The following is a 16,168-nucleotide window of genomic DNA, read 5'->3' as shown; positions in this document are numbered from 1 at the left end:
GTTAGGCTGAGAGTTTGACTGGCTTAAGGTCATTTAGCAAACTCCATAGCAGAATGAGGATTTGAATGCTGGTCTCCCAGATTCTTTTCTGGCATTAAATAATACTGGTGATCTAGTTTTTTAACTTACAAGGAGCAAAATGTGAGGAAATAGCGTGAAATGCTATCTCACACTGCCAAGTTGAAATAATAGCATTCACTCTTCCATCTCATTCTTTTGTATGCTGGATCAAAGAGTTCAGTTTGCATGGGTGAAAGAATGAGAAAAAATGATGTTTTAATTATTAAGAATGTCAATTAATGTTTTAGCTGATTAACTACAATCCTGCATGTGTTTGCTGAGAAGTCCCAGTGGGGCTTACTGTTAAGTAAATATGCATAGAATTGCAGGCAGATTCTGCTAATTAATATCATACTTAATGTAGCAGATATCTTAAGTATAATGAGTCAGAGCTTTTCCTTAATAAAAATAACACAAGTTTGAAAAATTACCTTAACCCCTTTCCATGAACCAAGAGTTGCACTTATGTAATTTTAAGTCATGTTACCAGCACTGAACTTTGATCCAATTAAAATATAAATAAAATCCATGTTATAAGTCTACAGTCCAAGATAAGTTGGTTGTGCTATGGAATGTTTCCCATCAATAGTCTTTCTTGCCTGTGCAACTTTCTAAATACATTTTCAAAGTAGTCTTTCTCCAAACAACATGACTTTCTTTGATCTTGTCATTCCGTGCTACCCTGATGTGTTTTTGACAGTACAATCCTAAACAAGCCTACTCAGAATCCTACTCAAACTATTCAATGAGGATAACTCCCAGGCAAGTGTTCTTAGGGCTGCACTGTTAGTTTTATTAACAGTGGGTGGCCCATGTGTTTGTTCAGTAATCTATACCACCGTGGTTGCCTTCCTTTCAAAGGCAAAGCTCAGGAAATCAGATAATAAAATAATGAAACTATAATGGAAAATTTGAGACTCCTTTCATAATAATCTATCTGTAACAAACTAGTTTCAGGGAAGCCCAAGGCTAATGTGGAATGGTTCAAAGAGGGAGCCCAACTGGAAGCAGGAGATAGAGTTCAGATATATGAAGAAGATGGAATCCATTGTTTGTGCCTGAAAAAAACCATCTTGGAAAACAGTGGCTCTTACTGTTGCACAGCCTCAAATGTTAGAGGTCAGACTTCAACCAGGTGGATGTTAACTGTAAGACGTAAGTACATTATAGCTGCATAATTTGAACTGATGATCATTTGGAAGCTTCAGTTAATGTATAACCAGAGAGGTCTCTAGATCTGAGAGGATTTCAAAATAGGCTTTCAGCCATGTTGTGGAATATATGTATAGGCTCATTTGGGGGTATAGCAAGATATTGATTTTGGCCCGTGAACCGTTTGAAGCCTGCATATTTAGAAAATAGACTGGCAATGCCAGCCTAAGCAGAGTTACATCCTTCTAAGTCTTTTAAAGTTATGGGATCAGAAGAGTGTAACTCTGCTTAGGATGGCACTGTAAGTGTACATTTATAATCATGTCATGCAGGCTTGATGTTTAAATCACAGCAACTTGGACAGAGCTGTTTTTTATTTTATTTATGTTCTTTTCATTTCTGTGACCCTATCTAGAGCCCCCCAAATGGTTACACCATCTGTAAAACCAAATTCAATGGGATGGTGAGAAAGGGAGGCAGGAGCCCACGTTGACCACCAAAGGACTACGCTGGCAATCATGGCACCTGCATGGTCAAAAGCTGTGTTGGATGGGAGCTTTAGTAAAGAGGGGAGTTGGGTGAATTTGAGTGAAAAAGTTGGCAGGATCCAATTCATTGTATGTGCTACATTTTTAGGATTCTCACAGCTTTTGTTTTCTTTATTGTATTTTAAAATATACATCCTGCTTGTATCCAAAGTGTTCAAGGCAGTTAGCCAAAAGCTTTTTTTTTTTCAAGAAGGCAAGATTTTGTAGTGGTTAAGAGCTGCGGACTCTAATCTGGAGAACCGAGTTCGATTCCCCACTCCTCCACATGAAGCCTGCTGGGTGACCTTGGGCCAGTCACAGTTCTCTCAGAACTCTCTCAGCCTACCCAGAGGCAGGAAATGGCAAACCGCCTGTGAAGTCTCTTGCCTTAAAAACCCTATGAGGTGGCCATAAATCAGCTGTGACTTGATAGCACACACACACACACAAGATTTGTAGGGCTCAGGAGAAGAATCTGTGTGGATGGAGTTTTAGGAGCAAAGAGGCTAGAAAGGGAAGAATTAAAGACACACACACACACACACACACACACAGAGACACATACACACACTCCTTCTGTACTGCAAAACCTCCCTGCCAGACTTTATGATGGAGAAGGAACTATTGGGCAAATGTTACATGGGACTGCAGTTTGGTTCTTACAGAGGTCCCTAGGACCACTAGAGTGCCAGTGGCCACCGGACTCATGACAAAGCTTCGAGAACATGTTACAGAGTCCAGCTGAAGAGTTATGAAGTGGCAAGGAAGGCAGCAAAGAGTAATTACTTCTCCGCCTCTACTGCACCCGCTAGCTCATGTCCAGGTCAACTGTTCAGGGTGATTCGGTGGTTAACTATTCCTTTCATGGAGTCTAAAGTGTTAGATGATTTGGCCATTAAAAAAAGGTAAAGGTCCCCTGTGCAAGCACCGGGTCATTCCTGACCCATGGGGTGACGTCACATCCCGACGTTTACTAGGCAGACTTTGTTTGCGGGGTGGTTTGCCAGTGCCTTCTCCAGTCATCTTCCCTTTACCCCCAGCAAGCTGGGTACTCATTTTACTGACCTCGGAAGGATGGAAGGCTGAGTCAAGCTTGAGCCGGCTACCTGAAACCAACTTCCGTTGGGATTGAGCTCAGGTCATGAGCAGAGCTTGGACTGCAGTACTGCAGCTTAACACTCTGTGCCACGGAGCTCCTGATTTGGCCATTAGCTGTGATTTAACTTGCGACTTATTTTGCGGATAACATCTTTACGCTTCATTCCGACCTGGCTACCAAGTTTGTTGTCAGTAGCATACCAGTGGCTCCGTCTGTACCACTGGGTGCATTTTTTGAGTCCTTCAGTGTAATTACCCCCACAGACGTTCACAGGACCTTTATGACTGTAAGATCTACCACCTGCTCCTTAGACCCCTGCCCCTCTTGGCTAGTTAAATCGTGCCATGATGTGGTGGGAAGCCCTCTGCAAGCGATCATTAATTCTTCTTTTGCAGAGGGTCGGTTCCCTAGCTCCCTCGAGGCTGTAGCAAGACCTCAGTTGAAAAAGCCATCCTTAGAAAAAGGAGAGCTAGCAAATTACCTCCCAGTGTCAAATTTGCCTTTCCTGGGTAAGGAAATTGAAAGGATCATGGCTGAGCAGCTGCAGGGATTCCTGAATAATACATCGGCGCTTGATTCATCCCAGTCTAGCTTCAGACCAGGCTGAAGGACTGAGACTGGTTTAATAGCCGTGGTTTGATGACATCTGGCTTCAGTTGGATAAGGATGGGTGTGCACTGCTGATTTTATTAGATCTCTCAGTAGTATTCGACACAGTTGACTGTTTGGTCCTGGCCTAGCCTCATTGGAGTGATACGTGACCAGAAGCAGATCTCCTCCCTGGTTCAGTGCCTCCAGGTCATGTGGCTGGGAAGCACTCTGGCTATGGGGAATTTGTCCCTCTCATCAGTCAACGGAGCCCAACTTTCCTCTGTGGACTGTGAAGGGTTGGGGGGCTTGGCTTGAACCTATACTTTCCATGGACAAACAGATGTCCATGGTAGCTAGAATGCCATTTTTCCATCTTCCTCGGGCCCAACAACTTTCCCCATATCTTTCTCAGTCCAACCTTGCCACATTGATACATGTGATGGTCACCTTTCTTTTAGAGCAGGGGCGGGGAACCTTTTTTCTGCCAAGGGCCATTTGGATATTTATAACATCATTCGCGGGCCATACAAAATTATCAAGTTAAAAATTAGCCTGCTATGTTTGGTCAGACCTTTAGCCAAGAGGCACGACCGGAGACGGCTCCGAGTGTCTGCCACATGGAGCTACTCGCTTTTGAGCTCTGCTGTCCCCAGCTGGGCCCAAGAGATTCAGGCAGGGCAGCATCCTTCTGAGCTAGAGATCTGCCAGGATCCATGAAGGGCCAGACCAAATGATTTCGCGGGCCTTATAAGGCCCCCAGGCCTGACGTTCCCCACCTCTGTTTTAGAGGTGCAACTTGCTCTATGTAGGGCTAGCCTTGAAGTCACTTTGGAAACTTCAGTTGGTAGAGAATGCGGCTGCTAGGTTGGTAACCAAGTAATGTATCACCAATCTTGAAGCAGCTGAACTGGCTTCCAATTAGTTTCCAGACCCAATTGAAGGTGTTGGTCCTTACTTTTAAAGCCCTTGATGGTCTGGGACCCTGATAACTACAGGACTGCCTCTCCCAATATGATCCTACCCCTGCTTCCTTCTTTCAACTTTAGAGGTCTTGCTAGTGGTCCCAGGGCCCAGGATAGCATGACTTTCTTCCACCAGGGGGAGGGCTGTCACGATTGTGGCACCCTCCCTCTGGAACACACTGTCAGAAGACACCTGTGAGCAACAGGACCTGATGACGTTTTGTATACCCTGTAAGCAATAATTATTCTGGCATGCTTTAGGCTCATAATATCCCTGTATTGTAAGGCATAATTGGTTTGTGGATACTGTAATCTTTGATGACATCTGCAGGGTTTCTATGGTTTCAGGGTTGAGATTAGATGGGTTTTATGTGTTTTGTATTATTTACATGACTATACAGGATTTTATTGGATATTTACCATGCTATTTTGTACCTATTTAGTAGATTGCAACAGTTTATAAAGTTCCAGACTAATGGTGACCTGGCATGACATTTTGTTAAGGAAGTGTTTAGTCATAATAATGAAATGCTTCTTGTTGTACACTGCCCTTTTAAGAATCATGCTTCTTCATTCCTCCTTCGCACTATTTCACAGTACTGTGGGAATGAATGTTACGTTCTGGTACAAGGTGTACTCCTATATTACTGTTACTGGTGTATGTTTTTGTTTTGGTTTGTAGGGCCTAAATTGAAGGAGGTGGCACCTCACTTTTCCAGCGTATTGAAATCATGCAGTGTATGTGAAGGGCAGGATTTTGTGCTTCAGTGCTCAGTTGAAGGAACGCCTGTGCCTCAGATTACTTGGCTCCTCAAAGGTAAGGCAGAAAGAAAGAATGGGGTCTGGCATGGTATAGTGCCGTGTTGGCGAACCTATGGCACGCGTGCCACTTCCGGCACGCGTAGCCCTCTCTGCTGGCACGCGCGGTTCCTCCAAGCTGCTGGCCTTTCCGGCTCTGCCCCACCCCGGGTGATCTCCAATCAATAGAGATCAGTTTCCCTGGAAAAAATTGCCACTTTGGCAATTGGACTCTATGGCACTGAAGTCCTTCCCCAAACCCCGCCCTCCTCAGGCGCCACCCCAAAAACCTCCCACTCATGGCAAAGAGGAAATTGGCAACCCTAGCCTCTCCCTCTGGGCCCCCTCTGGGGGTGGTATTCAGGTTAAATTGCCGCACTGGCACTCGGCGATAAATAAGTGGGTTTTCGGTTGCAGTTTGGGCACTCGGTCTCTAAAAGGTTCGCCATCACTGGTATAGTGGTTAAAATGTCAGATTAGGACCTGTGATGGCTGGGCTTGAATCTCCACCCTGCCGCTGAAGCCTGCCGGGTGACCTGGGACCCCCTGACCCTCTCTCAGCCTAACCTACCTTCACCAGGTTGTTGTTGTTGTGAGGATTAAGTGGAAGAGAGGATAATGATGTGAAAAGCTGCTTTGGATCCCTGATTACAGAAAAAAGCAGGATATAAGTAAAAAATAATAATAAATCAGCAGCAGTCCAGGTGCTAAAAACATCTGTTAGCTCAGTGCATTTTTAGAATGCTTTGACTAAATACTTGGTGCTGGTATACCTCAACCATCAGACTGTCTCCTGTTCTTGCTGATTTTTCCTTTCACATGTTGGCATATCCCCCCCTTTTCTTCCTTAAATAGAGACAGCCAGTGTGGTATAGGGGGTTAGAGTGTCATGCAGACCTAGGTTCCAGTTTCTACTCTGACATGGTTTGCCTTAGGGCCATTCACTGCCTTTCATCCTAACCTGCTTCACAGGGTTGTGAGGATAAAATGTGGGGAAGGGAGGGGCATGCTCCTTTGAGATCTCTGAAGAAATGGCATGATAAAAATATCATTAATCATTAATCGGGCCATATTTCCTGCATCTGAACTATCTGTGAGATGTTTGCCAGAGTAAGTGCAGAACGCAATCAGAGCCATCTTCTACGAAGGACTTTTTCTACAGGGCATTATCACCGCCCAGTTTTTGGAGTAACTCCAGATAGGCAGCCATATTAGAATGAAATAAAACATGAGTCCAGGACAACTTGGGAGTATAATTAGTAAGTTCTTACAAGAAATTCTGAGTGTGGAGAAAAAATTGCCGCTTTGTTGCAGTTCTCAAACATGTCCAGTAGGGGACGATTGTGACAAAGCTGACTTGTGACTCCCTTGTAGGCTTTTAAGAATGGGGTGAATTGCAACATACAGACTTTAGGAAATATGGTTTACATTTTCTGTTAGTAGGTACATGTTACTAATTTGATTATTGGCAAAGATGAATCTGGCACTATACCATCTCATCTGTTTCCCCCTAACTCCTAAATAAGCAGGATTGTAAACACATGCACACATGGAAGAAAAATTTCTATTCATAGGAGCAGAGTTCCAAATAGATATTTGTTAGGATTTATGTGCCAGTTTTGTTAATTTGGGATGTTATGCTCTTCACTAATTTTTGTTCAAATGCTGCCTTGCTGGTATGCTTCTTGCCACCAGGAGAGAGCAGCTTTAGGATTCTAAAGACTAAGCATCTCATGCCTGGTCTAAATGTGCAGTGGTATAAACTTAAAGGAATGTGGCTTCAGGCCACAGGTAGGCAATAACATTTTTAATAACATTAAATGCCAGGGCAATTTAATTATTGGCAATTAAAAGCTAGGACATCAAAGTGAAACTGAGCTAGAGCTACTGACAGGGAGCTTTTCTCACAGACGAGCATTTTAAAAAATCGATTCCCCGCACAAAGCCAATAGTGTTACTTGAAGGCCAAATGACAAGAATTTTTCCAGATGTTTAGGGCAGAATAAAAGTATGGAAAAGACAAAAACCTTGGTGATAAGGCACATGCAACAGATATAAGCTCCCTGGTTCAAGCCTTGGCATCTACAATTAAAATGATCTCTAGTAGTTGGGCTAGAGCTTAGTCTGAGACCTTGAAGACCCGCTGCCAGATAGTAGATGTTACTGGGACTAGATAGACAAGCAGTATGATTTGGTACAAGGTAACTTCCTATGTACACATGACTGTAGCAGCCTCGTGTATCAAACATCTATAAAATGGGGTCAATTACAAGTGGCAAGTAGGAGGGGATACTGAACTTTTATATTCCCCTTGAATCTCCTTTCCCTCAGCAGCCTTTCTCCTGACTGGTCTTATTTCTAGACACTGAGCCCATGCTTGAAGAGAGAATCTACCTCTTCTCTTGGAAGGCAAATATATAAGAGCGCAAAATCAGCTAGTTGGTTTAGTGGATGAATTTGATATAATATTGAATGGTGATTACTGTAAGTAGAGGCTAGATCTCAGTGGCTAAGATGATGAAGTTTGTGATAAATTGCAAAATTTATCACAGGCAGTGATAAAGGCAGTCTACCGTAATTGGAAGTATTTTTATTGGTCAGTTATCTGACGCTGACTAAGAACTTTCCATTGTTGCTTAATGTAGCATTTTCTGTAACTTTTCTGTACAAACAGTGTTGCATTCATGCATTTTGTTAAACTCAGCTTCATTATAGCCACTGAAAATTTTAAAGCAGAAATTCTGAGAAATCTTGCTCCAGAAGAGTTGCATTGAATTCACATTCTTTGAAATGTATAGCTCTGGAAATAATGAGTTGAGATTTGCAGCTTTAAATATTTTGTAACATAATAATGCTGAGATTAAACTAAATCGTCCCATGTGGATTTTCTTATTATTTAGGAATGCTTGTAATATGAGCAAAAGATTGTGGTTTGGGTTCCACATCCTGTTTAGAGTGCTATATTTAGTATGCACTGCTGATTCTCGTGAATCCTGATTAATAAAAGAAAAGAAGTGGGTTACTGAGTTCTCAGTTGAAGAGCTCTTAGATATATTATTTTAATGCCATATTTAGGGGTAATAAAATATGTATCGCAGAGAACTTGGAAAGGAAAAGAGTCTAGCTGTATGGTGGGACTAGATTTGACTGATGATCCTCTTTCTGGTACTGGACTGGCAGACAGAGTGGACTGATTCGTTTCCCATACAGTCCTGTGCTGTTGTCCAACATGAATGAGTGACTAGTCTAGAGACGTTCATGGTTGTGATCATACTGTGTAGTGTGAACATCACAACTCAATTGGTTAAATGCAATAAAAACATGGAGATTTTAGCTTTTATTTTCTAAAATAGCAAGCCTCTCACCCACATGGTTGTGAAGAAAATAGTGAGAATACATTACCTGCCTAGTTTCTAAGGGCTTCTCTGATCTTACTAGTAGTGAAGAAGATGACTTACTACCAATAAAAACGACACCTTCAACTTACCTTTCATGAGTACCCTGTTACCTGTAGATACCTGAAGATCCTAACATTTTCTGAATTAGAATCCTTAGTCCATGACATCGCAATTTTGGTGACAGATAACTGTACATGAAAGTGATGAATTCAGTTGTGTTCACTTGCACGATATATTCCTTTCAGTCCTTTGGTGGTCTGGTCATAGAAGTCAAGACTACTTGTTTTATATGCAGCAAGGCAGTGTTATAGGTGGCCTGACATCCTGAGTAGAAACATCTGTTGATTTGGGTGGTTGTGATCTTTCTGTTTTTACAGATTATATCAAGTTGCCAGAAACGTCACTCTGATTCCAAACACTGGGATTTAGTCTACCTATTTTGAAAGGAAGGAGATTCCATATTGCCAGATCTCATGGCAGTCCAGTCACATCTATATTGTGAGCTGGTATGCTTTGGAGCCTTCTTCTTTGACCCTTGAATCCCCCCTGATACTTTGGCTGAATGACTCCTGTGGACTTACACTGCTAGAGTATGCCTTTCAGTTGCTCCTTGATCGTCATTTATATTCAGCATACATGGAATTATACAGTGAAGGGTTCTAATGGGATGAAGGCATCTATGCCTTGCATAGCTAGCTTTAAAACCATTTAGGGCTTTAGATGCTAAAATGAAAACCTGAACTTCATTTGTAAACCAGCAGGCAGAGGTGATGTTGAGTAACAGAAGTGTAAGAAACATGTAACTATGAAATAAACAGGGACATTGTGTATTATCTGCAAGACATAAACATGTTGCTTCCATTCCCAACTACTAGAGCTTACAAGTACCTCTCATCTCTTTCACTTCTGATCGTGATACATAGCTGTTTATACATCACTTGAAAACAGACGGGTGGATTATAAACTGTTGTTGAATGCCAGCATTTCTTCCAGCTTTTCAAGATATACCTTCTAGAACATGATTTTTCTTAAGGATCAAGTTGGCTCATTGCAATATCCCTATGAATGCAAACAATCTGCTCCTCGCTGTCACAGAAGGATACGTTGCAGAATAGGATAGCTGTCTGTAACCAAATAAAGGAGAAAGTTGCATTCCTGATCTATAGCAGTTAACTACAGGCATGCTTAACGATGTTCATGGCAAAATAGTGTGTATACAGTTTATGGCTTTAGTAAGATGATACTGGTTGGCTGCTTGGGGGTTGGAATTTACAAATTAAAATACTTCCATATCGGGTAAGACTCTTGTCCAGTGGTCTCCAGACTTGGAATAGTCAGTGACTTTAGTTAGTTTATAATGTAGATTCCATGGTGCAGAGATGGCATCTGCCAAGTGCCCTGAGATTGTGCCAGGCGAGTTGAAGCCTAAGTTTTACCCAGGAAAACAAAGGCATACAAGTACCTTACACCAAGGGGGAGAGGTAATAAATATTGCAGGGCTAATGCCCAAATAGATGCAGGATAACAGATTTCAGGACAAAGCCAGTTCCTGTAGTCAAGGCTATTGGACAAAGGTAGATATGCAAGGTTGAGGGCTCTCAGCACTGTAGTTTTTGAAGGCCATGTTCAGAACAAGAAGGGTTGGGCCCTTATTGGCACCCTCAATGTAGAACTATCCAATCCTTTTGGTATGGAAATGGTCATCATAAACGATCTGGTTTGTGAATACCCTCTTGGATGAGATATCGGCACTAAATCCATTCCAATCTAGATTCAAACCTGGGTTTGGTACTGAGACAGCCTTGGTAGCTCTCCTGGATGACCTCTGACTCCAGCTTGATCAGGGTGACTCAGCGCTGCTGATATTGGTAGACTTATTGGCAGCATTCAACACAATAGATCATTTGATCCTGGTCAGGCACCCAGCCTCACTGGGGAAGCGGGGCATTGCCTCATCTTGGTTCACCTTGTTCTTCCAGTCACACACTCAGAGGGTAGTCATTGGGGACAGGACTTCGACCAGGCACCCACTAGACTGTGGGGTTCTGCAAGGTTTGATCCTGTCTCCAATGTTATTTAATATTTAAATGTGCCCTCTAGCAGAACTTATCAGGAGGTTTTTTTCCAGGTTCCATCAGTATGCGAATGACACCCAGATCTTCCTCCTGATAGATAAACAGGCCGAGACGGTCTTCTTGGCCCTGACTGGGTGTCTGGATGCCATGGTTGGGTGAGGCAGAGCTGGCTGAAGCTGAATCCAACTAAAACTGAAGTCATGTGGCTGGGGAAGGCTGCGCTGTGGGTGTTTGTGTGGCTGCCTACTCTGGATGGTGTCCAGCTTACTCTAGTAAACTCTGTAAAGAGTTTGGGGGTCTGGCTGGATGCCTTGCTTACCTTGGACAAGCAGATGTCCTTGTTGGCGAAACAGGCTTTTAAAAATCCCCATCAGGCAGTTGTCCCCCTACTTTTCCAAGTCTGACCTCACCATGGTGATTTATGCAATTGTCACCTCCAGACTAGATAACTTGAATTTGCTCTATGCAGGGCGGCCCTTGGAGGTGCTTCGGAAACTTCAGGTTGTTCTGAATGGCTGCCAGGCTGTTGACTGATTCACCGTGGCATCCCCAAAGACTGGGGGCTGGCAATAGTCGTCCCCTTTTATAAAAAAGGAAGTAGAAAGGACCCTTCCAACTATAGGCCAATTAGTCTCATAAGTGTCATCAGCAAATTATATGCAAGGCACCTGCTAGATAAATTAACCCTTTGGCTCAATCAAGAGGATATTTTGGCAATAGAGCAGGCAGGTTTTAGGGAAGGGAGAGCAACGATAGAGCACTGCCTTGTCCTGCAACATCTAGCAGAGAAATATTCTAATAAGGGACAACCCTCTTTATATGTGGCATTTATTGATTTTAGGGCAGCATTTGATTCGATTTCCAGACCTTTACTCTGGGACAAGCTCGAAGCCTCAAATGTAGATAAAAGGCTCCTGTTGCTGCTGCGAGCCCTACATGAACGGACAGCACTGAGAGTCAGGTGCAATAGAAGAGGACATCTTACCGTCCCCATAAACACCTATAGAGGAGATAGGCAGGGCAGTTTACTCGCCCCCCTTCTATTTGCCTATTACATAAATAACATAGTTCCTTGAACGCACCAGATTTACATCCACTTAAACTAGCGGACAGGCATATCCATATTCTGCTGTATGCCGATGATGCAGTACTTCTTTCAAGAACCCCAGTTGGCCTAAGGAGGGCGCTAGTGAGAGTGGGAACGTTCTGTGAGAAGGAACACCTGGCTATTAATTATGACAAAACAAAAGTAATGGCTTTTGGCAATCGCCCCAATTATAGGAGGTGGAGCATAAATGGCCATAGGTTGGAACAGGTAATCCAATTCAAATATCTTGGAACGACAATCCAGGCATCTGGCTCCAAGCTAGCCCATAATACCCATGTTGCCAATTTAGAGGAAAGATCAGCCCATTCAATAATAAATTTTCTCCGGACCAAAGGGGCACACTATATTCCAGCTGCCCTTATATTTTTTCAGTCGAAAACCCTAGCACAAATGTTATATGGAACACATCTCGACTCTCCACCCTCATATCTAATTCCCGTGGAACGAGTGCAATCCAAGTTTCTTAGAGCTGCCCTGCAATTGCCAAGATGTGTATCAAATGCTATGATCCGTTTAGAAACTGGCATGATGAAGGTGGAGGCAAGGGTTGTCTTGTCCTCACTTTATCTATGGATGAAAATTAATTTCAGCCCCAAGGGTCTTCTTCCACTGATTCTTTGTGATACCTTTAGGTCTAAGTGGATAATAGCCATTGAAGACAAACTAAATAAACTGGGTTTTACCCCCCCCCCCAGCACTACTTCAGTTAGGGTGGGATCAAGCTAAGTCAACTATAAACCAAAGAGTTAAAGATATTGAGCGACAAGCAAGAGCACCCCTATTTATGGCTCCCCCCCACTCCAAATTTATCCTTGCACCGGCAGCCTATCTCTGTTACCTAGAGATAAACAAATATAGGAGGGCTTTTACTTTGGCTAGGTGCGCAGCCTTACCCTCTGCTATGTTAGAGGGGAAATTCAAGAAGATACCCAGGGCAGAGAGACTATGCCCCTGTAAATCCGGGGATTTAGAAACCACTGAACATGTTCTCCTGAACTGTAACTACTACACTATACCCCGCTCTAAGTTTATTGAGCCCCTCATACTGAGAATGGGACTCATCAGGGAAAGAGAAAAGTTAGAAAAGCTTCTACAAGGAGGTAATCCCTCAGTCACCTCTCAGGTAGCAGAATTTTGTATGGCTGCAATGACAATTCGTTGCCACAGAGTACTCTCTTAGTCCAAATGGCAGATGTAACTCGGATGTTATTTATTTTATTATTTTTAATTTTTTAAGTGATTTAAAACTCAGACTGTAAACCTTTGTCGGTAAGACCATTTTAGTCCATGTATCTTGTTTTATCTGGCCAAGGGTCGCAAATAAACAATCTGAATCTGATTCACTGTGGCTTGCACACATCCAGTCCATTTTGTGGCAACTGCACTGGCTTCCATTTGGTTTCCAGGCCAAATTCAAGGTGCTGGTATTAACCGACAGAGCCCTAAACAGTCTGGGACTATCATACTTAGAGGACTGCCTCTCCTGTTATGACTCCCACAGTGTCTTTGTTCTGCTGCACAAGGACTTTTGGTGGTGCCTGGCCGTTGATTCGCCCATTTGCGTGCAATATGGGTGAGGGCCTTGGGACCCAGGCCTGGTGGAATGCTTTGTCTAAGGAGACTCTTGCCCATTGGGACTTGTCCTCCTCATTCCACAGGGTTTTTTAAGACAGCATTATTCCACTAATATAAATTTGTTGGATTCTACCATCACTGCTGTTGATTTTTTTATGCCTAAAGTGTTAGTTTGTTGCTGAGTTATTGTATTGCTTTATTGTTAGTTGCCTCAAGCCCCCATTCTGGGGGAGGGGGCGGGATAAAAATCTAACTAAATAAATAAATAAAATTTGATGCACTATAATAGATTATTTTTAAAATTATTTTACTTTCTATGTTGTTGGCCACACTGAGAATATACAGAGCTGCATTTTATAGTGTACATATAGTAAATAAAACATTAGTGTTTAGGCAAAGAGCATATCTGAACTAGTTTAATATCAAGGTCAAAGACTAAAGGTTGGAAGGGTCAGTCAAGTAGAAAAGTTCAGGTATCCTGCAAAAGCCTCCAGTAAGTAAAATTTCTTACAAAACTCTACAAAATATGTCAGAGCTAGGTCAGATCAAGATAGAGAAAGCAGGATAAAAAACAGAATCCCAACATCAGTCAGGAGTATGCAGGTCTGATGAGTTTTATATGATGTCTCTTAATGTAGCAGTGGTCACATACATACAGGGAAAGTCTTTGGCTCAATTAAAATTTCAGTTGCATAGCCATCCTAGTCTTTTGTGGCACCTTTAAAGACTAGCAGATGTTTTGTTCTTTTGTAGCATAAGCTTTCGTGTGAGTTTATGCACACATAGCAGCATAATTTAAACAAGACACTGAACATGTTCAAGATCTCACAGGTAAGTTCTTCTTAGCTGCCGGCATCACATTCAAATTAGACCTTGTGGGGTTTTGTATGGCTAAAATGCCCCTCTGAACACAAACCTATCAGAGATCAAATATGGCAAACACATTTGCACAAGGGACCTGGATATTAAGTTTGTGTGATTTGTATAAAAACTTTATACACTTCTATATTTCCACCTACTATGAATTTCTGCCCCTGACCTGGATGGCCCAGGCTAGCCTGATCTCGTCAGATCTCAGAGGTTAAGCAGGGTCAGCCCTGGTTAGTATTTGGATGGGAGACCACCAAGGAAGTCCAGGGTTGCTGTTCAGAGGAAGGCCCTGGCAAACCACCTCTGTTAGTCTCTTGCCATGAAAACCCCAAAAGGGGTCGCCATAAGTCGGCTGCGACTTGACAGCACTTTACACACACACACACATGAATTTCTTTGTAAGCATTCAGTGGGGGATTCTGTGAATGCTTCAGCAAAAGGGTGTGAAGAATTAGGCAGAATAAGCATGTGGCATTACAGAACACAGATTCTTACAAGAAACTTCTTTTGTATTGCATTTCAAGGAGAGTAATTCATATGTGCCTAACCCAAGAATTTACCCCTTCACTGTGATGTTACATTGTTGAAGGAAGCTATAAAAGATTATTAACTGATGATGTAATTAAATGCTTCAAACTGCAGAATTCAGCAATTTGGTTTTTTTCCCTCCTCGCTCTTATAGATCGGCCAATTCAGTATGCCCATTCCATTTTTGAAGATGGGATTGCAAAGCTGACTGTTCAAGATGCCTTACCAGAAGATGATGGCATTTACACTTGCCTAGCCGAAAACAGTGCTGGAATGGCATCTTGCAGTGCTCAAGTTACTGTTAAAGGTGAGTGTTTTGAAAGTTAATACCCAGTTCATCCACAGTTTAGAAGAACTAGGATATGCACTGAACTAAAAGTATTAGTTTTGCCTTTTTTTGTTACCTAATTGTTTTTTCTAATGTGTGTCTCCCCCCCGCCCGCCCCCCCAAAAATGGGAACACAATCCACAAATTTAGATGGGATTATTGATGATCTGGACTGGTGCAGAGATGGTCATGTTGTAACTTGGGATATTAGCAAAACTTTCTTACTACTTGTTAGCAGGAAATTCTTCATACATGTTTGTTAACATATTTAGGGCTGATAAAGAATTTTTGTCTTTTGTGTCCTGTTGATTTAAAAGTCCATAAATTCTTGGGTAGTATGATACATTTTTACTAAACTTGATTTCATTATATTTCAGTATATCTCATTAATCCTAAATCTATATGTTTCTAGGGGTGTATGCTTAACATTCTAACAGATTAGGACATTATATTAAAATAACTGTTTATACTTTATTTATAGTGGAGATAAACATGAATGTTTTTGATGCTAAAACTAGGCTTAAGTTTTAAATTAAAGTTTCAAAATATGTCTCTTTGTCTTTCCATATATTTTTATCTATAAGACTGCCTAAGGTGTGCTCATAGAACTAGTCTTCATAGTTTTCTATATGCTGTTGCCAAGAGTTTTGCAAAAAAGAGGACTCTTCTGTGCACAGGTATCTGTCTGGTTAGAGCAAGAGAGAGGTTGGACAGGCCTGGGAAGAAGTATGGTTGGAAGATGATCCTAGATCCAGAATATCAGGCTACAATGAATAAATATACATGGGGTATATTTTATATGGTGCGTGTGTGTGCATATTGTATTATCCAATAATTGCTTTTGCAGCCCTAGGTCATGATTTTTTGGACATGAAGGTGTGAGGAGGTCGGAAGGTTCAAAAGGTGCTTAGATCAGTGCATTCCTTCTATATCCAGGATGATAGGCTGGTCCTAGGCTAGGAGTACCTCCTATCAGGTTTTTTGCTTTGATCAAGACTCCTTCCTTCACTGTGAAAAGAGATGCATTTCCCCTCACCTTTGAAATCTTCAAGCCAAATGTTCTTGAGGTGTTTTGCTCCCTTACTTTTGACATCCTA

General features: G+C 42.2%; 1 protein-coding gene across 2 annotated transcripts in view; it reads left to right on the top strand.

Annotated features, from left to right (window-relative positions):
- The window catches only part of MYLK (myosin light chain kinase), a 160,921-nt gene that overhangs the window by 35,041 nt on the left and 109,712 nt on the right, over positions 1 to 16,168 (top strand). For both annotated transcript variants that reach the window (XM_056861086.1, XM_056861087.1), the window contains exons 8-10: positions 1,012 to 1,215; positions 5,074 to 5,208; positions 14,898 to 15,050. In XM_056861086.1, the coding sequence (XP_056717064.1) occupies positions 1,012 to 1,215; positions 5,074 to 5,208; positions 14,898 to 15,050 (492 nt within the window). The remainder of the gene's footprint in view (positions 1 to 1,011; positions 1,216 to 5,073; positions 5,209 to 14,897; positions 15,051 to 16,168) is intronic.

The sequence above is a fragment of the Euleptes europaea genome, chromosome 15, assembly GCF_029931775.1.
Source record: "Euleptes europaea isolate rEulEur1 chromosome 15, rEulEur1.hap1, whole genome shotgun sequence".
NCBI lineage: Eukaryota > Metazoa > Chordata > Lepidosauria > Squamata > Sphaerodactylidae > Euleptes > Euleptes europaea.
This window is presented reverse-complemented; position numbering and strand designations above follow the sequence as displayed.